This window comes from Lynx canadensis, chromosome F2, assembly GCF_007474595.2.
Source record: "Lynx canadensis isolate LIC74 chromosome F2, mLynCan4.pri.v2, whole genome shotgun sequence".
Classification (NCBI taxonomy): Eukaryota; Metazoa; Chordata; class Mammalia; order Carnivora; family Felidae; genus Lynx; species Lynx canadensis.
The window spans coordinates 4,498,808-4,523,900 of NC_044320.2; the positions used below are offsets into that span (position 1 = coordinate 4,498,808).

At 53.9% G+C, this 25,093-nt stretch overlaps 1 protein-coding gene across 1 annotated transcript in view; it reads left to right on the forward strand.

The window, feature by feature from the left end:
- The window catches only part of COL22A1 (collagen type XXII alpha 1 chain), a 232,479-nt gene that overhangs the window by 64,995 nt on the left and 142,391 nt on the right, over positions 1–25,093 (forward strand). Inside the window, exons 7-12 of the mRNA XM_030304529.1 lie at positions 1,736–2,011; positions 8,537–8,617; positions 9,700–9,816; positions 13,553–13,597; positions 15,923–15,985; positions 19,353–19,391. Of these exons, the coding sequence (XP_030160389.1) occupies positions 1,736–2,011; positions 8,537–8,617; positions 9,700–9,816; positions 13,553–13,597; positions 15,923–15,985; positions 19,353–19,391 (621 nt within the window). The remainder of the gene's footprint in view (positions 1–1,735; positions 2,012–8,536; positions 8,618–9,699; positions 9,817–13,552; positions 13,598–15,922; positions 15,986–19,352; positions 19,392–25,093) is intronic.

A 25,093-nucleotide genomic window follows, 5' to 3' on the forward strand; every position in this document is an offset into this window, starting at 1 on the left:
GAGCAGCACCTGGAATATGGTTGATGCTGCGTAAGCGTTTTACATACACCATGTTGATTCACTTAATCCTCATAATGACTTGGTGATACAGGTGCCATCATTGGTGCCATTTTATGAACGGGGAAATGGCACAGAGAGGTTAAATCACTTGCCCGAGGACACACAGCTCAAAAGTGACTTGCCGGTTCGGGTGTAGGCAGACAGCCGACAGCCCCAGTTTTGGGAGAGGGTTTTAAGAGAGTGGCCAGGGTTAAGGTTGATGATGAGGTTAAGGGTCAGAGTTAAAGAAGCCGACAAGGGATACTGAGGTGCGTCCTGGGATTAGTAACAGCAGGAAGCGGCACCTAGGCGGCCTGGGCAGGGAAGGTTGGTGGTTCCTGGAGGCCGTGGGTTCTGGAGCCATGGAGGAGAGCGAGTCCTCACGTGGCCTTGGTGTGTGGATGGACACAGCCACACCGCAGGGAATCAGGCCCCAGACCCTGTCTTCCTGCCTAAGGCCTCCATGCCGTGGGCTTCCCATGGGCCACGCTGATGAGAAGCCAAAGGGCACAGGAGCCCAGGTGCGGGAGTCCTTAGAGGTCAGACTTGGGGTGCCGGAGCTAGGTAGGGAGGCGTGGAGCATGGGCATCAGGGCACATGAAGACTGGTCCCATGGGGGAGGGGGGGCGGGGGCAAGAATATATTCATTCCTTCACTCGCTGATGAATACTTTTTTTTTTTTTAATGAAGGCTAAATTTTTTTTAAGTTCATTCATCTATTTGAGAGAGAGAGAGAGAGAGAGAGAGAGCACGGGAGGGGCAGAGAGAGAGGGAGAGGGAGAGAGAGAGAGAGAGAGAGAGAGAGAGAGAGAGAGAGAGAGAGAATCCCAAGCAGGCTCCACACTGTCTGCACAGAGCCCGATGCGGGGCTCAAACCCATGAACCTTGAGATCGTGACCTGAACCGAAAGCAAGAGTGGGACAGTTAACTGACTGAGCCACCCAGGCACCCCGTGAATTCTTCTCTCTGTACGTTACATGTAGAAATCCACCTTACCTTCATGCGTCTGTGTTTCGCACTGTCATATTGCTGACACCAAGCACCTTGCTTGCCTGTTGCAGATGGTGCTCAGTGAATACGTGTAAGGGAGGAAGCATGAGGGAGTGTCCATTCATTCATTCATTCATTCATTCATTCAAAGAGCAACAAAAGTAAAACTTCCTTCCAGAATTTCCCAGGCATTTTGCAAAGGGTGGGGCGTCCTCCAGTGAATGTGAAGATACGTGAGTCCTGCCCCTAAGGAACTTTATCCTCCTGGGGCTTCAGTTTCATCCCCACGGTGGGAGACAGTGTGGGGTCTCAGCCTGGCATCTGGCTGGGCACGTTCTGTTTGGCCAGCCCAGGGTTTTACGGAAACCAGCCGGGGTTTCTCACTGGTCTCGGGACTCAAGCGCTTTGGCGTGAGCTGTCTCGCAGAGTCACAGAAGTGCTCGTCCTGCATGGTGCCACCAGGCACGGGGTTGTGGCCCCTGGATTCAGGTGGAGCCCAATTATTGCATACCCAGTGCAGGCTTAGGACAGCCTGCAAGTTGGCACCAGGGCTGAGGAGGGAACCGAGGCTTTGCCCAAGGTTGCCCAGCGGAGAGGGTCACGGCCAGGACGTGACTCGGGATTCTGCAGGCCCCTCCCCCCCGCCCTCTCTCCCCTTGGGTCGCTCCCGTGCAGCTCAGGGGGCCTGTGGTCCTCTGCTCCCCAGGTCTCCATCCGGCTGGATGGCGAGAACAAGGCAGTGGAGTACGATGCCGTGGGCGCCATGAAGGACGCCGTGAGGGTGGTGTTCCAAGGCCCCCGGGTCAGTGACCTCTTTGACCGGGACTGGCACAAGATCGCCCTGAGCATCCAGGCCCAGAACGTCTCCCTGTACATCGACTGTGTGCTGGTGCAGACGCTGCCCATTGAGGAGCGGGAGAACATCGACATCCAGGGCAAGACTGTGATCGGCAAGCGCCTGTATGACAGCGTGCCCATCGACGTGAGTACCGGGACGCGGGGAGGGGGGAGGCTCCTGCGCCCAAGGTCCTGGGGTCACCAGGGGAGGGAAGCCTTGGGAGTCAAGTGCCCTCGCCTCCCCCAGACTTGTCCGTTTCATTTGTCAAGACGTCACCTTGGACTGCTGTAGGAGGGAGGACCCCACCTCAGAAACCGTGTTGGGACCCAGGGTCCCCTTCATTCATTCATGCATTCAGTTGTTCATTTAGCTGGTCATTTTTCACATGTATATTGAGCACGTGCTGTGTACCAGGCGCTGTGCCCAGCAATGGGGACGTCTGTCTGCATATGTATCTGTAGGTAGTAGGTACGGAGAATTCTAAACTCCCCTGTGTATTTAACTAGAGGCTTTTTTTTTTTTTTTTTTTGCTTTCTTGTCTGATTGTAGAAAATCTGGAAAACACAGTATATGCAAAATAAGTAAAAAAAAAAAAAAAAAAATTGTCCTCCGTGCACTGCCCGGGGATGACAACCAGTGATAACTCGGTAATGGTACCAGTGTCCTCCCGTGTCCTTCCATCAGTGTTCTTTCTTCCTGCTCTTCCCGCCCCCTTTTCTCTCCTCTCTTTTTCTTTTTCCCTTAATTTGTATTTCTTTCCTCCGGAGCTGCCTCTGCACCTCCGTGCACACAGACGCGGGCACCGTAAGTGCACGGCCCTGAGATGCACATGCGCAGGGTGCTGGCACTCCCTGCGTGCGATCCCTTCGAGCCCAGGCAGCCTTACCTGCTACAGCAGGAGCATCCGCCTCCCAAGGAGTAATCAGATCACGATTTGGGATAGCTCTCTCCAAAACCACCTCTTATCCTTTCTTACGCTCTCACGCGTGTCTGTTATCAAAGATGGTGTTGTTGGAGGTGAGCTCAGTTCTTTGGAGTTTCTGCAAACGATCCGTGGTTATCCTAAATCCTAAATTTAGGCAATCCTAAAATTGCTTTTTGCTTTTCTTCCTAAGAGGATGGGTCAAAGCTTTTCTTCTTTCTTCTAGCTGCTTCGATATACTTTATTACACGTTGTGTTTAGTTACTGATGTTTCCCCGTCCTAATCAGCAAGCCTTGGGTCTTGAACATGGTGCCATGTGTCCAAGGACACTTTCCTCATGAGGAGCACACCTGCCCGTCGAGTTTGAGCTGTAGACCAGCTGATAGGGTTCCACTGGGGCATGTGCCCTTGCGATCAGTGATTAGGTTGTAAGGTAAACCATTTTTGACTTTTGCACGTAATGTAAATTTCTCAACAAAGTGCCTGAACATTTGTATGCCTACCACCGATGTACAGCAGTCCTATTTTCTTAAGTCCTCACTGGTATATTGAATATGTTTTATTTTTTAAAAGATTTTATTTTTAAACAATCTCTACGTGCAACGTGGGGCTTGAACCCACAACCCCGAGATCAAGACTAAGCCAGCCACCTACTGAGCCAAGCAGATGCCCTGATGTATTTTATTTTTAAATGTTTTTTGTTTTGTCATTCTGATGGGCATATGATGGTATTTTTTTGTCTTTTCCACCTGTACTTCCCTGCTTCTGCCGCAAACAGCCATCCTATGTATTTGATTGCCCACTTGACATCCCCTCGGTGACTGGGGATGCCTGTAGCATTTGCCTGTTTTTATGATTATGCTGTGTGGTTTTTTTTTCTAATGACTTCTAGATAATACATATATATTCTGAATATGAATTGCATATTTATTATACGTTGTGAATATTGTTTCCTGATCTGTCAAGCACAAACCATAAGCTAAAAAATTGAGTAATTTTGAACACCTCAAGATTCAAGAAATGGTGTTATGGCCAAAAAAAGCACCATAAACAACGTTAGAAAGTCTCTTACAACTTGCATTGTTAGCTGAAGAAGAGATTGTGGACATTGCCAGTATGTACAGATTCCTTAAAACGAAGGCCAGAGAAGGCTGGCCAGAGGGAGTAGGGCAGAGGAGAGACGGGGCGGAGGGAGGCAGGCGGCACCCACGAGCCGTGCCCGCGCGTGTCCACCTCCAGTCCCCTCGAGTGGTCCTGCCGTGGTCACGCACGGAAGCGATCTCGGCTGTGCCTGCTTGCTCCTTTGACCTCTGCGGCAGAAACCAGGCTGATGCTTTCCGTATGTCGCTGCTAACAGGGTGAAATAAGATGGTAGACGTGGGCCCAGAGCAGAGAAAGAAAATCCTAAAAGCAAGTAGAGCTACCAAAATCGTCACTCAGACTGCTGCAAATTCCAGCTGAGAGCATCACGGTGTGCCCGCCCCTTCGTGCCCCCACCCCGCGTCCGATCCAGGCTGCCTCCCAACCTTAGGAAGCAGACACCACGAACACCTCAGTTCACGGCCGGGGAGAAGGACGCTCCTTGAGAAATGTCCTGGGTTTTCTCAGGTCGCAGAGCCAAAACGTGGCAGAGTTGGGATTTCTGCTCAGACAGCCCGTCTTCAGTGCCCACCTGCAAACCACGCCTTGGCTAAGACCATGGGCGTCGGGGCCTGGCGAAGACAGAGCTGTGGCGTGTGCATGATACAAGTACGGTCATGCCAGTCCCCGTCAGAGTGTGTGTTATTGTCACAAGCACAACCCCTTTAACCCTCCCCACACGCCACGGAGGGGGCATTGCTCCTGTGCTACAGGTGAAGAGTCCAGCTCAGAGACAGTAGCTGGTTTGCTTAAGCCCCCCCCCCACCGTCCCTGCCAGCCCTGGGCCAGTGTGGGGTGAGGCAGGATGGGTCTTGGGAGCAGCCTGTCGGTGAAGCCTGTGGGAAGGGCAGAGGTAGGGCAGGGAAAGCTCAGCATTGCATCCGAAGATGTTCCCTGGGGCTGCAGGGAGCAGGTGGATGTAGAGGAGAAGGAGGGGTGGGCCGTTAGGGAGCAGTGAGAGGCCCAGCGGCTGGGGGCCTCCTCAGGGATAGTGAGGTTCCTGGTGCCTCCCGCTGAGGGTGGGGGGTTCAAGAGGAATGGCCAAGGAAGCTGACGGGCATGTAGGCAGGGGGATGCGGTGAGGGTGCCATCCAGCTGGGGGCGAGCTGGGGATCGGAGTAGGGGTGGGGAGGGGCGATCCTGGGCCCTGAGGGTGGAGCTTGTCTGGGATGCTCACGATGCCAGGGTGGGGGGCCCTTCCCCATCCCTGTCCAGAGGCCCCACCGGCCTCCCCTTCCCTGTGTCTCAGGCCTCTGCCGGTCTCCCGAGTTGGTCAGTGAGGAGCATTCTCCCTCTCGGAGACCAGAGGGATTCACCTCTCCCACCCTCCACCTGTCCAGAGCCGTCTCCTGGCTGGTGCTGGTGCTGGGGACAAGCACCCGCCACCCTCCTCCGCAGGGTCGGCACCTGGGTCTCTAGGGCTGCCTGCCCGGCTGCTCTAGAGCAGGCCCCCAAGCCACGGTCAGCGTCTAGCATGGGAGAACTGCAGGGCCCAGCACACCTGTTGGCGCTCTTGTCCTCCTTCCATCGCGCCAGTTTGGGGATCCGGCAGGCACCCCCACCTGGCGTCTGCGCACTAAGCGCTGGCCTGGAGCAGAGACACCTCACTCGCACTTTGCCTGGTCCTGCCCACTGTGTCCTCGTGCTCCCTGGGTTCATCCACATTGCAGCCCCGAGAGCTCATTCGCCCCATTGTCCCCATTGATTCGTTTATATTTAAATGCTTATTTATTTATTTTGAGAGAGAGAGAGAGAGACAGGGCACGAGCGCAAGTGGGGGAGGGGCAGGGAGAGAAGGGGAGAGAGAGAATCCCAAGCAGTTTCCTCACGGTCAGCACAGAGCCCGACGTGGAGCTCGGCCTCCTGACCCTGAGATCATGACCAAGAGTCGGATGCTTTACCGGCTGAGCCACCCAGGCGCCCCCACGTTGTTAGCAAGGAGGTGCAGGCACAGAGAGATTCAATAACGTGCCCAGAATGGCCAAGTGGGTAAGTGGCTTCACAGTCTGCTTGTGGGTTCTGTGCTTTACTGGGTGTCTGGGACCCTGGGTGTGCGTCCTGCCTGACTCTCACCTTCGATGGTCGCATTAGGCCCTTAATTGGCCTCTTTGCACCCCCCGTGTGGAGTCTGGGAGCTCGGCGGGTCCCTTTCTCTCCTTTCACCACGCCATTAGCTGAGTGTCCACTTTGTATGCCATACTGGGAAACCCAGAACCTCTGACATTTGTCAACAGAATACCACACCCATTTCCCATTTCCAGCTGGGTTTCTAGCTTGAAAACAAATCCTAATGAAGTATGTGGCAGGAGAATCAATAAATTCCTCAGCCTGTTGTCAATCTTGCAAAAGCATGGGGTGGTCCAGGGCCTTGGACACAGCCAGAGAGACCACAGCACGGCTGCAGCTCTCCCTGTGACCCCCACATGCCTCTGTGCCTCACCTGGTTCGCCCAGTCCCGCGAGGGTGCGTCACTGCCTTCACCCTACAGCAGAGGACACAGAGGCTTGGGTTGGCGTGCCTTGACCAGCTGTGACGAGAGGAGCAGGGCTGGGACCCAAACCAGATTTCAAGCTCCCTGCACTCCCTAGCCGGTTACCCCGGCGCAGCCAGAGAAGGGTCACCAAGCTGCAGGTGGTGGACCCTGGAGGAAAGCCGGGCCAGGGAAGACCACCTAGGCTGTCGTTCAAACAGAGTTACTGAGAGCATCGATGTGAGCAGAGAGCTGAGAGTTGAGTGGGGGCCAGAGGGACGTCAGTGGGTAGGTTCCTGGCTTGGTGGAGGGAGGAGACCAGATGCAGGAGCAGGGTGGCCAGAGAATGATGGGACTTCAGGTGGCCGGAAAGGGGTCCCTCTGGCTCCCAGACCCTCTCAGCCACCTGGGAACCTCTCTGCCAGGCCCGGGTGTCTGTGCTCTGACCGTGACCCTGCGCGTCTGTCTCTTTCTTCCCCGGCCCTGTCCTCGCAGCCTTGCCAAACGGACCAGCTGCTGGGTATGTGTTTGCTAATGAAGAAAGCAGGACCCTGTCTTGAAAATGGGCTTTGTTCAAAAGCACGACTGTATGTTTTGTCATTTTCTCCTGGTCTGTGGGCTGGCGTCTCACAGGAAGTAAAACAGACAGACGGATGGGATTGTTAACTGAACTGTGGGTTGGGGGGGTTATATTCCCGGGGCACCTTCTAGAGCCAGCAGGATGAGGCCAAGCACTGAGCAGCCGCATGGCGGGTTCGCTGGGGCCCTCCAGCTGCAGCATAGGCCAGCCAGAGGAGGTAAAGGGAGGCACAAGGCCAGGGGCACATAGCGCCCATGTTTAGTAACATAAGCATCCCTCTGTTTGCTGGTTCGGCTCAAGTTCCCTCGACAGATGTGTGTGCATACACCCATGCATCCTTCCAACCATTCATTCTGGGCCTCTGGGACTCTGCCGGGTGCCAGAAACGGTTCTGGTGTTGGGGATCCAGCAGAAGACAGGGGAGAAGAGATGCCTCACGGGGTCTATGTGCTGGCAGAGAAGCAGGTTTTGAAAAGTAAACTAAGAAACATGTGCACAAAGGCGTTTCGCGGCAGGGGACATAAAGTGACAGGCGATGGGGCCTGCATTCAGGTGGCACTTGTGGAGGTGAGGGCAGCGTGGTTTGGGGAGGTGACTAGGAGTTTGCTGGGTTTTCAGGGAGTTTCCTAGATGAGGGACCCCGTGTAAACGCACGGATGTGGGAAGCCAGGAGGTTGGGTGCTATGGGATGTGAGTGCGGAGTGAGGGGAAGCACCCCTGGACAAAGCAGGCAGAGCCAGGTGCTGGGGGACCCGAGCGTCCCAGAGAAGGCCCGGGCTTTCTGTGCAGACTGTGTGTGCACGTGTCTATGCGTGGGCCTGTGTGGGCCTGTGTGTGCGTGTGCACATATACACGTGTTGTGTGTGCATCACACATGTGTGTGTTGTGTGGGTGTGTGCATGTGGATGTGTGTGTGCATGTGTGCATATTGCACATGCTTGCACATGTGTGTTGTATGGGTGTGTGTGCAGACGCATTTGTGTGCCTGTGTGCACGTGTGTGTGTTCATCTGTGCGTGCACGTGTGTATTGTGTGGGTGCAGACGTGTGTATGTGTCCATATGTGTATGTGTGCATGTGTGGGTGCAAATGTGTGTGCATGCTGCACACCAAAACCCTTGTAAGTTGTGTTGAGGGACTGCGGTGTTAAAGGGGGTGATGGAGGCACATTTACTGTACAAAGTTGACTTGCGCAGCCGCGTGGAGATGCCATGTGGGTTGGGCGTGAGGTACTTTTGGAGGCTTCCAGAGACCGCGGTGAGAGCGCCCTGAAAGGAGCTCTAAATAAACGTGGTGGCAGTGGCGGGGGGCGGGAGGTGCGTGTGACAGGGAGCCTAACCTGCAGCCTCCAACCTCCTTGCACTTGGGGCTGTCACTTCTAGAAGGGTGCGCAAGTAGGTGACACATAGGCTCCCCCTGGAGCTCAGCCCAGGGCGGGGGGTGGCCTGGGTCAGACCAGAAGGGACCCCGAGGAGGAGGTGGGGCCTGCTGGAACCATGGGGACTTCGGGCTGCTAAGTCCCCCGGGACTCACCCCCATCCTCGTTATCCTTTCCAGTTTGACCTGCAGCGGATTGTGATTTACTGTGACTCCCGACACGCGGAATTGGAGACTTGCTGTGACATCCCCTCAGGCCCGGTGAGCAGACTCCTGCACGCAGAGGAGGGGAGGAAACTCAGAGGGACAGAGGTGTCCAGGGCCTAGGAACCGGCATCCAGGGGCCAGGGTGTGCCCACCTTCGGAATGTGGCCTGAAAGGGCTCCGTTTCCTGGGCACCCGGGGTGTGGGTTGGGAGTCATGCAGGCCCCCGATGGGGCTGCAGTGGTCCTGGCCTCAGTCAGTGCCCTCAGGCTGCAGGCCGAGTGCTGGGGCCCGGCTGCAGGGAGAACAGACAGAGGCTGGCAGCATGGCCATGGGAGGGACTGACCCGTGATCAGAGCAGGGGAGACCGAGGCACCTTGGTCTGGTCGGCAGAGGGGAGGAGGCAGCTCGCAGGCAGGACTGGGAAGTTCAAGAGAGACCAGAGTTTTTCCCCCTGACCCTCCAGGCAGGTCAGCCTCCCCCTGGGACCTCTCCACTTCTGCCCCCTTCCGGGCTCTCTCTCTCCAACCTCTCTAGCAAAACCCGGTCCCAAGGCTGCTTGGGGGGCGGGCTTAGTGACAGGGCCTGTTCCCAGGGCTGAGGGCTGAGGTCCTCGCACGGTGCTCAGTGGGCCCCGTGCTCTGGACGTGGTGATGGAAGCCGCCAGCGCTCGGGGTTTAGAGTCACACAGGCCTGACTCTGGACGGAGGGAAGAGAAGGAGGTCAGGGAAGGGTCCATGAGAGCAGAGAGGTGGGAGGGGTAGAGGTGGTGGTAGGGAAAGAGGACGTTACCAAGCACCTGCTGGGGGTCAGACACTGAGCTGTCCCACTGACTCCTCCTCATTGTGCATCAAGATAGACACACCTTTACCCCCATTCTGCAGAGCGTAATACTGAGGCTCAGAGGGGTTAGCAGTGCCTGCAGTTGCTGAGAGGCCAGCGGCTGAGAGCAGGTCGGCCCAGGCCCTTCTGACTCCAAGGCCTCAGGAGCCCAGGACCTGAGGCCAGACATGACCCGACCTACCCCCCACCGCTCAAGTGCAGGCTCCTTGGGTTCCTGGCTCCCGTTGCGTGCACCCCTGCCGGGGCTCTGTGCAGAGGCAAGAGCCAGGTTCTAACCCACTGGGATTTCCTTTCAGTGCCAGGTGACTGTGCTAACGGAGCCTTCGCCCCCACCCCAGCGGCCTCCCACCGTGGGCAGTGAACAAATCGGGTTTTTGAAGACCATCAACTGCTCCTGCCCGGCTGGAGAAAAGGTACCCTCCCCATTTGACCCTCAGCCCCCAGCCCAGAGCCCCCAGGGCTGAGCGGGGCAGGGTGGTCACCACGAGCAATGGTGGAGGTGGGAATTTCCCATCATGCACGAGGTCGGCCAGGGCGGATGGCCCCAGGTGCTGAGGGAGCCCTTCTTGTTTTTTGGACTCTTGTGTGTTGATGTTCCAGCTCATGAGGACGGGAGCTCTCAGACCCGTTAAGGTTTTCCTGGATTTAACTGTATTCCTGAGGTTTTTCTTGGCTCCTGCTGGTGCCCTCTCCACTCACATGCAAGTAATCAAACCAGATCTGGTTTGTGAATGAGGTTCAGAGTAGGCAGCATATAAGGAGAGTTTTATCTACTTTGCTTCTGATTTACAAACAGAGTGTTTCTATGAACACCACCAGCACCATCCGCTAGCCTGGATTAAAGGTCTCCTCTGGTGCCTGAGGCCTTCACCTCTTCCATTTTTCTGTAGACCGGTGGCCTTTTTGATAAGACACAACAAAAATGAAAACACAACAAAACAAAACACCGTTTTCCACTGTTTGAGCAGAAGAACTTCACCGAACACCCGAGGATGACAAAAAGCAGTACTGTGCTGGGGAAGGTCCCTGTGAGGTTCTGCGGGGCCCGTAGCCCAGGGCCTTGCCCCACGGCCTGCAGTTACATCCCCTGCTACATCCACCCTCAGCTCGGGGCCAGCATCCCCGAGGTGTCAGTGACTTTGCAGGGGACGAGGCAGACGGAAAGAAATGTGAAATCACGGTCAGGTTCGCGGGAATGGACATACTTTCAGTACATATGTCCTGGCAGGCAGACTCCCTCCTTCTCTCCCTCCCCTCCTCCTTCTCCATCACACCTTCCCTCCTTTCATTCTCCCTGGAGAGCCAGACCTGGGGAGACAGGGAGCCCCCAGGAGCTCTCATCAGGTGAGGCTGGCAAACGCTGGCCCGACTTGCTGAAAGGAGCCAGCTCAGCCTTGCCGGGAGCTGAGGCTTTTTCCGGGCAGGGGGTGAAAGTGGAGGCACCTTGGCCCGGTGCCCACTGGGTTAGGATGGGAGACGTCGGGCAGGGAGCCAGGGGGAGCACACAGGGCTGGACAGCCGCCCCTCCCCTGGCCCTGGCTTTCGATTAAGAACCCCAAGTGAGAGGCTACCACGTGTGGGGCTTGGGTGACCATCAGCTGCACACAGACTGCAAGGAGGGAGGCCAGAGCCAGTTCTGCCCAGTCCAGACTTTTCCCCCGAGCCCGGCTGTGCCCTGAACATGTCCCCCCGGGGCCCTCGTGGTCCCTGGCACGGACCTGTGGGAGGGAAGTCTGGGGTCAAGCAGGCCTCCCCCTCCTGCTCCCCTCCCACCCCTCCCCACACTGCGTGGCTGAGGCAGGTCCCCTGTGGCCTTTCTAGCCCCATTTCTCTCCACTCTGCTCTCCCAATTTCCAGGATTCCTCGCAGGGATCATGACCATTCTTGTCTTCTGGCATTTGCATGGACCACCCCCCCCCCTTTATCTGGCTCATGCCTTTTCTTCTCTCAAGATGTCCCCAGGGAATCCTTTCTGAGCATGCTGTCGTCTATGTGAATTCCCTTCTCCCTCCCTGTAGCCTTCCCTCCCTCCCTTCCATCATCCACCGTGTACCCCTGCAATAGCTGGGTATTTATTCAGCACCTGCTATTTTCAAGACCCTGTGAGCCATTCCTCTCCCTGTGCTTCCGTCTACCCTAATAATGATCACATTTGGATTAAAAACCTCTACCCGTCTTCACTTCCATCAGGTAGGTTTCAAATGGCAAAGATTCAATCTTGACATAGCTGTGTTTTCAGCCCCTGATGTATATAGCCTGATTTTATTAAATAGTGGTGGAACTGAGGGACAGGTGGATCAGGTGTGAGGATAATGGGCCGATGGCAGCTGGAGAGCTGGGAGGGAGGGACAAAGGAACACACCATCTCTTGCCGCAGGACAGGGTCTTTCCTCTTCAAGATTGTCTTTCACCTTACACATTCTCAGCCTCCAATTCTGGTGGCGTCACCCAGGAGTCCATTCCCGGATTCACTCACCCATGCCTTATTTTTGACAGTAAACAGTAAGCACCCACTTGTGCTGAGCACCGACGTTTTAAGGCACATAGCGCATGGTCCTCCGAAGTGCTCCAGCATGCTGTGAAGCCCGGGAGCGCTGAGGTGCTCCCGGCCTGGGGGGCTCGCCACCAGGCTGCTTCCCACACACAGGTGGCGGGAAGGGGGGCTCTTCTCCCTCCCCCAAGAAAAGGCCACGTGGAATAGGGGTGGCCTCTGGATCACCATCTTTAATACTGTAGAAGATAGGGTGCACGGGGCCAAGGAGATGTAAGCATTCTCTCCTAGGAGGCCGAACTCGGACAAGGGCCACGGGAAGACTTGGCTTCCAGCGCTTTGAGTCTTTGAGTCAGTTTACAGAACACGTACATTCTTCACCGAGGTCAGCGTGCCTTTTGGGTCCGTGTTTGCCTCTCTAGAACCAAACGTGTTGCCCGTAAACTGTGTATCAGGCATTCCGATGGGCGCTACGTGAGGTCAAACACACAAAAGATTACTCACCCCCACGCATGTGCAGATGACATCTGTGAATGTGTTGAAAAACAAACGTGTTCCAGGGGCGCCTGGGTGGCTCAGTCGGTTAAGCGTCTGACTTCGGCTCAGGTCACGATCTCACTGTCTGTGAGTTCGAGCCCCGCGTCGGGCTCTGTGCTGACTGCTCAGAGCCTGGAGCCTGTTTCAGATTCTGTGTCTCCCCCTCTCTCTGACCCTCCCCCGTTCATGCTCTGTCTTTCTCTGTCTCAAAAATAAAATAAAACGTTAAAAAAAAATTAAAAAAAAAAAAAAAAAGAAAAACAAACGTGTTCCTGAAGTGGCGAAGTACACACTGTTGGCATTTTTAGCGATGGGTGTTACACATGCGTAAATGTAAGTGGATATGGTGTCCCTTCCTATACATCAACGTGGCGAGATGTACATACGTACCATTGTATGAATCGTGTTCCGTTTGTTTTTAGCGTGACGCTATTTACAGGCACCCACAACTTAACAGCTCAGAATTTTTAATCTAGTAATAAGGTCGTTTACACAAATAGCATTCATTTTATTTTATTTCAATTTCATTTTATTTTGAGAGAGAGAGAGAGGATGAGTGGGGGAGGGAGGGGTAGAGATGGAGAGAGGAGAATCCTAAGCAGGCTTCATGCCCAATGTGGAGCCTGATGCGGGGCTCGATCTCACAGACCATGAGATCATGACCTGAACTGAAATCAAGAGTCGGACACTTAACCAGTTGAGCCACCCAGGCACCCCAACAGATAGCATATATTTTATAAAGTGAACGATGTTTAGTTAGGCTACAGACATGTATTGCTTTGGTATTTTGGTGAATGGTAACTATAGGAACCATTAGCAGGCCACACGATATTTTTTAGCTTAAGTGGTGGCCTAGCTGGGGTAAACATGGCCCATGGGGTACCCATCTTGTTTGTCTGAATTCCGCTGATGGCTGCATAGAGGTGATACCAACGTATCCCATGTAGTTTGAGCTTGAGATCAGGGGTTCTGAGCCCCAGGAAACCTTGTCCAGCTGGCTGGTCACAGGTGGATCACTCAGAGACTGGCCTGGGAGCATGTGGGGGGATAAATAACTAGTGAGGACAGACGGAGGGAAATTCAACAAAGCCTCACTGGTTTCTTTGTCCTTCTTCTTGTAGGGCGAGAAGGGGTCCGATGGTCCCGTGGGACTCCCCGGCCCAAAGGTCAGTATGGGCACTGCTCAGGGGCATTTTGGGGCCCAGATAAGCATTCGCCATGCTCTGTAGATAGACACAAAAGCGGCATGATGGCCCTGCGGTGTTGGCTTCCACCGTGGTTCAGGTAGAAGGATCGAGCAGGTGGTGTGGAGTCTGGAACCTCCGTGTCTCGGTCTGAAAACCAGAGTGAGAAGAGGGGGGCTTAGAAAGCCCTGGCCCTGACCCTGACCCCATTTGAGGGGCTCACCTCTCCGTGGTCGGTTAATTTTGTGTCAGCCCTTTTAGGCTGCTGCATTCCAGAAACTTCGGGGTGGGGCTGGTCCGAGTCTGTTTAGATGGGCCTGTTATATTTTTCTGTAAGTTGCCTGACACTCTTTTTTGCACGAATCATCCAGACTCGTGAGTTGCTCAAAGCCCAGTGCCTCCCCGTGGGGGCCCCCTCCTCATTCATGCAGCCACCTCTGGGGCTCCCCGCCTTCCTGGGTTATTAGCACTTACAGAGCTGGACAGGGCTGTCTTCTCATGTGGTTCTCTGGTCTCAGAGAGCTCAGACCCAGAGGGATGCTAACTGCCTGTGGTCACACAGGCGGGCGGAAGAGGTCAGTGTGACCCAGTCGCCATTACCTGGTCTGCTATTTGAAAGAGGGGCTGCGTGGAAACCCCCAGAGATGATGCCCTCCCCTTCTATCCCTCTCTCTACCCCCCTGGCTCCTTTCTTCCCTGACTCTGCTGGGCTGGGGAGCATGGTCTCACACACACACACACACACACACACGCCCCACCTGCTCTGCTCTGCTCCCCTCCCCTGGTGCCAAAGGAGAGCAGCTCAGGGCGGCCCAGGGTGCCAGGCGGTCCTTGCAAGGAGAAACACAGGGATTTATGCCTCACTGGGCACACCCTGGGCTGTAAGCTCAGCCTCTCGATTGTCAGATGGAAGTAAGGAGCAGAGGTGTCTGGGGGGCGGGGGAGGAAGTGGAGAGCGTTTGTCTGGAACAGTGTTGTTTATGGAGTGGCTGTGCTGTGCTGTGGCTGAACAGATCCAGGGCTGGGCGGGGACCTGAGCAGGGAGGACGAGGTGGGGGGAGGGGAGACTAGGAGGGACTCGGGCACTGCCACCTGGAGATGCACGTGGCTCCCTCGGAGCTGATTTGCTGTCCTGAGGCTTCAGCCTCACCGGCCAGATTGTCCCAGGCTGAGGCTGAGACTGTGAGGAAAAACCCGTGGGTCCCAGTGGCCCCATTTATTTACCCACATGCAGCTCAGGTCGGGTCAACAGTCACGGTCTGGCGACCCCAGGTGCCGAGAGGCCCGTTCTAGTGCAGGACGTTCCAGTGAATGAGAGTCGCATCCCTAGCACTCGCAAGCCGGCAACAGAGAGGCATGCATGGGATCGCCTGTGGGGAGAGCCAGGGTAGGAGGCCCGTGGGTCCAGCAGGCTGCATGGGAGCCTCTCGGGGTAAAGAAGGCAGGGGAAGGGCATGACAGGCCAAGGGAACAGCATAAGCAAACTAGCTTAGGGTATGAAGTGTGAGGTGGGAGTGGACACAGGTGAAACTGCATACCAGGAGAGGAGAAAGACAGGATGTTGAGGCTTCCTGTGTTGGGTACCCAAACCCATCTTGGGTCGGCTGCTGGTACAGTTGGAGGCGGCCCCACTCCCACACTCAGCCCTTGCAAACTGTTTCCTCCTCTGCCTGCCCTCCCTGTCTTCGTGCACTGCTGGGAGGGCTCAGGACCTTGTGGGCACAGACTGGGCATACAAGTGGCATCAGGGGGCCCTGGCTGGCCTCTGGCAGTTTCGGAGTACCTTCCTGCTTTCAGTCTTATGTGAGCTCATGACTGCATGCCCATTTCACGGAGGAGGAGGCCCAAAGAGTAATGATGCTCTCACGTTCAGCGGCAGAGCAGGAGTTTGAATCCGGGCTTCTCACTCTCCCTTGGGGGCTGGGCCATTCCCAGAACAAACACGTGATGCTTTCACCCACTCGCTTTCTCAAAACGTCCTTCGTTCCAGAATTAAGAGGTTGGGGAAATGGTGTAGATGCTTCCTCCCTCTCCGGGGACGGGAAGCATGGCCTCATTCCTAAAAGAGAAACTTTAAAAAAAAATGTTTATTGATTGATTGATTGATTGATTGATTGATTTATAGAAACAGAGAGAGAGAATCCCGAGCAGGCTCAGCACTGTCAGCCTATAGCCTGACTTGGGGCTCGATTTCGACAGTGATGAAATCAGCCGCTGCCAGGCAGTCGGGGCCAAGTGGGCAGTGGGCAGGGGGATCCCTGCCGGGGGGCCTGACCCAGTGCTCCTCTCTGGTTTCCACCCCTACAGGGAGACACGGGAGCCACTGGGTTGGCTGGAGCTCCTGGACCCAAGGGAGAAAAAGGTGACGTGGTGAGTACGGGGCTGATGTGGGAGACCCGGGGCTTCCCCCAAGCGTGCGTGTTGCCACAAGGCACCGAGCCCCTAGTGGGAGCCAGACACCGAGCCACACGCTGCCCCCGGAATGGAGTCCAAGCTCTTCTCCAGGGCACGGGAGGCCCACAGAGGTGGCCCCAGCTGTGGCCCCAGCCCCATCCTGCACCTGCACCCCTCCCCCCACCGATTCTGTGCACCCAGATGGGCAGATAGGAGTCTCCAAACTGGTCACTTCTCACTGGCCAGTGCACCTGCTCTTTCCTCCATGAGGAATGATTTTGCTATCTTTCCACTCCCGGTTTTCCTCTCACCTCCCCTTTCTGACTGGCCCCTCTTTCCTCATATCCACATGGAACTGTGTAGGGTTCTCCAGGATATCCCTGTGGCCTCGGAAAAGAAGCAGGGAACAGTGTCTGCCTGTGACTGGGCACTGGTGTCAGATGTACAAACAAAACCTACAAAGTAGGCATCACAGGGGTAGTTAAAGAGCAAGGGGGAAATCATTCTCTTATTTAAAGTTTAGTTGTTTATTTTGGGAGAGAAAGAGAGAGCGCATGATCAGGGGAGGGGCAGAGAGATGGGGGGAGAGAGAGAATCCCAAGCAGGCTCCACGTGTCCATGCAGAGCCCGACGTGGGGCTTGAACTCACAACGCTGGGATCATGACCTGAGCTAAAATCAAAAGTTGGACGCTCAACCAACTGAGCCACCCACGTACCCCAGAGGGAAATCATTCTTAAAGAAGGAAAGGCAGGTGTTATGACAGCATCACATCAAATCCAGAATCTAAGTAAAGAGAAATTGCTAAAAAGAAGAACCAAATGGAAATTCTAGAGCTGGAATTGGAACTGAAATGAAAAGGGTAATCAGTAGAGCGTCTTGACAGTAGGTCTGAACTGGCTGCAGAAAGAGCTGACGTTCTTGCAAACAGATCGATCGTGATCATGTAATCTGAAGACTAGAGAGAACCAGGAAGGCGGAAAATGAGCAGAGCCTCGGAGTGGACCTGAATGCTCATAAGGGAGCAGAAAGCGTCTTCAAAGAAATAATGGTGGAAAAAATTCCAATTATGGTGAAAAGCAGTATTGTACCTGTTCAAGAAGCTCTGTGAACTCGAATCAAGGTAAGCACAAAGAGATCCGTCTCAGAATGATTGTAGTAAAAATTCTAAAAGAGAAACTTTAAAAAAAATGTTTATTGATTGATTGATTGATTGATTGATTGATTTAGAGAAACAGAGAGAGAGAATCTCAAGCAGGCTCAGCACTGTCAGCCTATAGCCTGACTTGGGGCTCGATCTCACAAACCATGAAATCATCACCTAAGCTGAAATCAAGAGTTGGTCGCTCAACTGACAGAGCCACCGGGGTGCCCTGAGAAACTTTTGAAAGCAGCAAGAGAAAGAAATGAGTCGCTGTGTACAAAGAAGCCCCGTAAGAACATTGGCTGACTGACCTTCAGGAATCACAGAGGCCAGAATGCAGCGGGGGTGACCAGGGCAAAGTTGCTCATCACGGCCGTGTCCGACTGGGCATCTAACAAACAGGTGTGGTGACAATGGCACAAGGTCCGGGCAGGAGGGACTAGAGCTGTGTAGGGAGCCATGTGTTTATAAACCCCACTGGAAATAGTATGAGCCTGAAGTAGATCATGATAAGGTAAGATGTGCCTGGTACACCCAAGAGCAACCTCTAAGAAATGAAACAAAAATATGCAGTGAAAGTGGTATTAAAGATATTAAGATGTTACTAAAAAATACTTTATGCCAAAAAAAGTCATAAAGGAGGAAAAAAGAGACAACAACAAAACGATAGGAGACATGCTTGTTCCAGAAACATGCTTGTAATCCAAGGCACTTGTATATCAAAGCGAATTTCGAGAACCATTGGCTCAGTTGTGATCATGTGACACTTGGCGTCACGTCCGACTCGTATTGCAAGACATCGCTTGTTTATGAAGCAGACATTTATTAGAAATGTTTGCTCATCTTGTGGAACACTCGCAGAACAAGTTACAATCCAAGGTTTTACTGTGTCAGTAATCATGCAACATGTTCAGGCTGGACATAAAAAAAAGATCAGCTCTGCCCTGTCTACAGCCGACACTTGAGATTCAAGGGTGCAAACAGCTTGAAAGTAAAACGATGGGAGATACATATTCTGAAAATAGAAAACTTACAAATTGGGAGTGACCGTGCTAATATCGGACTAAAAATAGGCTTTAAAACCCGAAGCTCATGGAGGTAAAGAGGGATATTTGATCATGAGAAAAGTGTCGGTCTTTCAAGCATAGATAACAGTTGTAAACACATGGGCACCTAACAAGAGTCCAAAATCCGTGAAGCAACAAGTGACAGAATGGAAGGGAGGAGTAGGTAACTCAGCGGTGATGGTTAGAGACCTCAGCGCCTCCCTAGTGATGCCAGTGACGCCTACAGTCTCCAGGACGGTGGAGAAATTGGGACCCTCATAACATTGCTGGTCCAAAATGGCGCAGCTGCTTTGGAAAACACCCTGGCTGTCCTTAAACGGTTAAACAGAATTACCATGTGACTCAGCAGTCCCACTTGGAGATATATATTCAAAAGAAATGAAGACATATGCTCAAACAAACCCTGTGCACAAATGCTCACAGAAGCATTATTCATAATAACCAAAAAGTAAGAACAACCCAGATGTTCATCATGTGATGAATGGATAAATAAGATATGTGATACACTCACCCAGTGGCATGTTATTCAGCAGCAAATTGGAGTATTGCCACATGTTACAGCATGGATGGACCTTGAAACCGCTTTGCGAAGAAATCACCACTGGCTGTGAAGCCAGCTGTCACCCACGTGTCATGGGATTACATGCATATGAAGTGTCTAGAGGAGACCAGCCTACAGAGATGAAATCGATTCGTGTTTGTCCAGGACGGGGGGGGGGGGGGAGGACACGAGGAGTGACTGCTAGTGGGTGTGGACTTCTTTCTCAGCTGATGAAAACATCCTAGAACGTTGACCATGGTGGTTGTTGCCCAGCTCTATAAATATGCTAAAAACTATTGACTGGTACACTTTACGTCGGTGAATTACACAGCAGGTGGATTATATCTCCGTAGAGCTTGCAAGGAAAAAAAAAATAATGGTACCATAATATTGGGTTGTGGGAAAAATTAAATGGGGTAATACCCACGAGAATCAACACTCAGTAAGGGTTAGCATCTCTTCTGGAAGCTCCTGGGCAGGGCTGATGGGAAAGCATCTGACCCTTTGAGACCCTGGGGTGCTGATGCCATGTGTGACATCATGCCTGGAGATGCTCTCTAGTAAACCTTTGCTTCCTGCTTTCCTTTTCTAGGGCAGGGGGCCTTTTGTCCATGGAGAGAAGGGTGAAAAGGTAAGCATGTCCCTTTTATCGCTCCTCTGGGGGCTGTGCAGCTGGCCAGGGAGCACAGTGTGGAGGGTCGCCTGGGTTTGGGAGAGGTGGTGCACTGTCATGCCGTCCGTAAGCGTCCGAGGGGAGCAGGTAGCCTCGGCGTGTCCTCCCCTGACTTGGGCGGTTGGAGCACGTGCAGTGGCCAGCGCTTCCCGGCAGCAACGAGCATGAGTGAGCACGATTGGAGGGAAGCGTCCCTGTAGGACGCGGGTGGCTGACACGTGAAGGAGCAGAGGGTGCTTGCTGGCACCCATAGGGAACAGGACACGGAGCCACAGAAGTGCTTTGAAGAGCAGCACTAAGGAGGACGTTGAATAGAGTGTGTTCAGGCCTCGTGTGCAGTTTGGGAAGGTCTGTGCCCGGTCAGACACGCTGGGCAAGTTTGAGTCGCAGGTGCCAGATGGGTGTGAGGCGAAAGGACCAGAGGAGTCCTCAGGAGGTTTGCAGAAGTTTCAAGGGGAGATGGTGAGGAGCAGCGGGAGAGGCAGGCAGGGCGGTGGGGGGGACGGGAGGGAGGCGCGTGCGTGTTCTCCCCAGATACGGGTGTTGCACCTTCTCTCACTTCCTCATGACAAACAAAGCCCGACAGATCCTGGACATTGCGGTTCCTTCTGAAGAAAGCTTTTGTAAGTGGTTTGTCTATACGGAGAAATAAAAATCAGGGTGGCACTAAAATGCCATTCGTTGACTCTCACCAGCCATTAAAAATGTACCTGCGTGCCCCTCCCCTTGCCCCGACCAGGAGACAGCCACAGGACTTCTAGGCGTGCATTTGTGCTAATGTCTCACCAGAGTGCAGGACTCAGAATGCACCGCTGATGGACCCTGGATGGTTTTGTCCTCACACCCTCGCGTAGGGCTGGCCGTACGAGCAGGTGCCGCTCTGTCCCCTTACTGGGGAAACAGCTTTCATGTGGCCAGCCCATTCTCTCCCTGCAGGTACCCTTTTACCAAGCACTTTCACCCCAGAGGTTTCCTCCACAGAGATAAATCACAGACGCACCGAAGTTCACACTCCGCGTTTTACTCTGTGTAAGTCGTGAGACTGGACACAAGCATGTGCCGTGTAGTAGGCAGAGGGTGAACTAAGTTACCGCACGGCTAAGGAATGCAGTGGTACTCAGGGATGCCAGACCACATTAGACCAACGATTAATGACCTAGAAAATGAAAATAGTATTTTGTTGATTTTGAAAGCACATGGGAAAACATCTATCCAGTGTGACCCTAGCCCTGGGTGTGTGTGTGTGCACGTGTGTGCACACACAATCACTCCTACAGGAGAGCAGTCTGAGAGCCAGCGTGGTACACAGCACAGCATGACTTTGCCACCAGTTTCCCAGTCTGGGTGTCCTGACACTGAAGACGGGACTGGTGGCCACCATCCATCCTTCCGGTGTGGTTTAAAAGCCCAGCACCTGGAGGCAAGATGCTCAAAGTCAGTAACCACTTTTGCCTGTTGTTGCCAGCTTGCCAGGCTCCTGTGGGCCCGGAGCACAGGGATTAGCAAGAGACCCGGATGTTCCTATCAGGACTGGGGTTGCCGGAGCCCTTGAAGTCCGGGTGCTGGGCCCGGGTGGTGCTTGGTGGGCGATACCAACATGCGTCTCCTGGACCAGCACGTCCTCTGGCTGGAGAGGTGTCCCCAGGCAGGAAGTGATGGGCCTCTTTGCTCTTTTGAGCAGTAGGTGCTGCTGGGCCTTGTCTGTTCTGGTTTAGCTCAGAAGGAGCAGCGTTATTCTCCTGATGCCTGGAGCCACCTCCCTGGTGCCCCAGACCCCTGCCTGCAGCACCACATTCAGGACTCGAAGCTGCCAGCTCACAGTCCCAGCCGGGGAGACCTTCTCACATACTTGGTGCCGGCAGGACAGATGGGCCGCTGGACAGACTCTAGCAGTTCTGGCTCTGTCCTTAGTTGACATTCTCTTGCAGTTGGACATTTTTAGCAAAGTCTGAGTCTGGAATCTGCCACATATTAGCTGTGTGATTTGGGGTGAGTCACCTCCCTCTCTGGGCCTCTGCTTCATCATCTGTAAAAGCGAGGGGGTGGGACGAGATGATGCATAAAGGCTCTTGCAGGCGGCAGCTCTGAGACTTGGGAATCAGCCCAACCCAGCCCGATTCCCCAGGGCTGTCTTCCGCAGCTTAGAGTCTCTGCTTCCCCCTCGAGGATGAGCCAGGGCCAGCGTGGGTCACGGGGACTGATAGAGTCCACAGAGCAGAGAAGGTCACCGGTGACTAATGCATTTGGACAGGGCCCAACAAACTTCTGCACTTGAATATTGTCCCCATAGCAGGTGCCTCGAGTGAGGGGATTGGATGGACTGGAGCCCAGCGGGTCCAGGGATTGTATTTCTCTGATTGTGGCTGTGTGTCTTGTGTTTCTGGCATGTAATTAACTGTGAGGATGTGTGTTGGCCTCTAGGAGGGCCAGCGTGCCCCATACCTTAGGTCTCGTGATGAAGACAGTGCATTAGGGAGGGCACTACTTACGCCCATTTCACAGATGGGGAGAATAAAGCTTAGAGGTCAAGTGACCTGCCCAGGGTCACAAGTTAATGGGATGGTGGGAAACATAATCACTGGTTATTACTAAAGGGAAGGGCAGGCAGCTAGAGGGCCGATTAAAGCCCCCCTTCCCCAGCAGCTGAGAAAACCGGCTCTCAGAGAAGGTAGGTGACTGGCCCAAGGTCACGCGGCTCTTGGCCTCCTGACTCTCCTTGGCTCCCACATCAGATGCCCTAGACCATTGCATGGTGCCATGTTCCTGGACTGCTTCTGCCCCTTGTCTTGGAAGCTGATCTCCTCTCTGGTTCCCATATTCACCAGAGAGTTCTTGGGGCCAGTCTCCCCCAGTGTTTTAATATATGTGAAATCAGATTAAGGTCGGGGGGGCAGCCTTTTAGGGGATGCCCCCAAACTGCTGCCCACAGCCCAGGCGTTGTGGCCGTAAAGGGAGAGGAAAGGAGGATGAACCTCCAAAGCATCTGGGGCACAGGTAGCATCAGGCCTGGGCTTTGCCACATGAGCGGATGGATGAATGGATTTGGGGCTCTGTCACCCAGGACTGAGGACCAGCTTCACCCAGTAGGGAGATCACAGACTGCGTGGAGGAGACCCAGCTTCAGAATGTGGCTCCACCTCGTGCTGACCCCATGTCCGTCCTTGGTCTACTCTGAGCCTCAGTTTCCTCTTCTGTGAAAGGGGGAAGGGGATGGTAATGGTTCCCACCACCGAAGGAGGCAGTTTACATGAAGGGGTTGATGCAGTGCCTATCGAGCTGGTGATGCTCTGTTCCTGTTACTCCCATAATCTTCAGTTAATTTCCAGCTCATTTGGTGGTGGTGATGAGGGCATATAGCCGCTGCTCTGGGCTGGGCTGGACCAATTCGGGTGCAGTCAGAGAGAGCAGGGAGGAGTGATGACCTCAGTGCCCTCTGCCCTGGGTTCTTCCCTGCAGAGAAGATTGACCAGCACAGTGAGACGCTGGCATGAGGGTTCCTTTGGGTGGGCACTGAGTCGGTCTGGGTGCCATGGAGGTGAAGTCTGCGGCATTAGCCAGACCGTGAGCCCCACCAGTGGAAAGATTTAGAAACAACAGAAACAAGACCAAAATGTGAGTTTCCAGTGAGCTTCTTCGTGGTGCATCCTGGGGGTCTTTCTGCTGTGGGGACCAATGCTGCCTCTGGAGGAACCCAGAGCCACTGGGTTGTGTCCCGTTCCTGGGCCCACAGCGCCCTCTGGTGTCTGCACACCAGAGCATCTGCTCCAATTTCCCTCTGCAGGGCTCCTGCCTAATGTGACACTGGGCACATCTCTGCCGTTCTGGGGCTGTCGTCTTTTCTTTAGAAACCTGGCACCTGGGGGGGAAGGAAGGAAGAGGAAGTCTTGGTTTTGTGCTCAGACCTGGGTTCAGGTGATGGAAGGAAAGCAGGTTTGGGGAGCTGGGCAGACATGGCTTGGATCCCAGCTCTGCAGAGGCTGGGTGATCTTCGGCTGGTGTGTCCCTGAGCCTCAGTGTCCCCTCTGTAAAGTGGGTGCAGTGGTGCCTTCCCTGTGTGGCGGTTGTGGGGATCATGGGAGGTTGCTCATGCCTGTAAAAGCACCTGGCTTAGTCCCCGGCTCAGGTAAGCACACGTAAAAATCCGTTCCTTGCCTTTCTTGTCCTTCTGCTGGAAATTGCCAAAACCCGGAGAAGAGTCATGTGTGTTTCTTCAGCGGAAAGCATTCAAGTACCTTGTATGAGAGAGGGTGGTGGGTTCACAGAGCCCTAAAACCTGGGTTGGGGCCCCCACCAGGGGCTTGTTCACCGGTTCCGTGGAGGAAACATGTGCCTGAGCACAGCCATGTGGTCCAGAGTGTGATTCTTGCGGGTCCCTAGATAAGCCGGGTTGTGGCCTCCACCCGCCATGCTGTTGACAAACACTCAGGACCCTGTCTGAGCCTCAGGGGACCGAGGAGCAGAGGACGCAGAGCACCCCAAGGGTTTCCTAGGATAGTAGGTGTTGTACTGGGGGGGGGCGGTGGCGAGAAGATGCACCCCCCCAAAAATGTCTAGGAAGTTATCATGAGCACAATTCATATGAAAGGAAAGACAGAAACAGAAACAAAAATACCACAAGCTGACTCTGTCTTTTGTACGTACTCGTGACAACTACAATGGCAACGAGAAATGGGAAACAAGCTAATGGAGTATCACGTTGCAGCAGCCAGATGGACATAAGTGAGAATTAGGAACACCTTACGATAGGGAGCTATGCATGCAACATAATGCAAATGAAATAGAGGCCAGGAAGCCCTACGTGCTCACACATAAAAAGACGTGTGTGCGGTGCAAACAACCAGCACGTTGGGGCAGTGGGATTTGGGGGGTTCCATATGTCTTGTTAATTACTCTTCCTGGTGCTACAACATCTGTAAACATTTAACCAAAGACTAAGTCTTAACATAATGAAAATCCTTTTAAATATAGTACATTCACAATGTTTGTGTGTGAAATCCCCAAGCGGCGTGATTTTGGAGTGCGGACCCCTGGACGGCATGACGGCCGTGGGTCCAGATGGCAGGACAGGGCAGTGGCTGAGGACTGGGCTTTGGGAACCTGGAGCTGCCCCTCTCCTGCCGCATAACCTTGGGGAGGTCTCCACTGCTCTTAGTGCCTCAGTTTCCTCTCCTGTGCATAAGAGAGACTAGAAACAACCACGCTCTCCTAACGTTGACATGAGGGTTCATTAAATAAGGGGATCCAGGAAAGAACTTCACAGGCTCCTGCTAAATAACGACTTCGGCAAGCATTAGCAAGAGTCAAGTGCAAGCCATCCACGCTCCAATTCCCTGAGCAGGAGGATCCGTTCAGACACATTATCTAAGTTAGACCCAACCATACAAACTCAGTACTTCTGCTTCGAAGCCTGGAGGCAGATGTTCTCTCCCTGGGCCCGCAGCTGTGAGGATGACAGCCTTGATGCTCCAACAACCATTTTTGCTGCAGTGAAATGAGCCAGTTGGAGCAGGGCGAGGTGACCCTCAGAGGTCGGCCCCGAAATGGATCCTTGTAAGTGATGCTGCTGAGCGACCATGCGGGCAGCATCTCTGGCTGCTCAGACACACCACACGCTGCATTTCCTGCCAGCATTGTCTTTATGAACAGCAGCCGGCACTAAT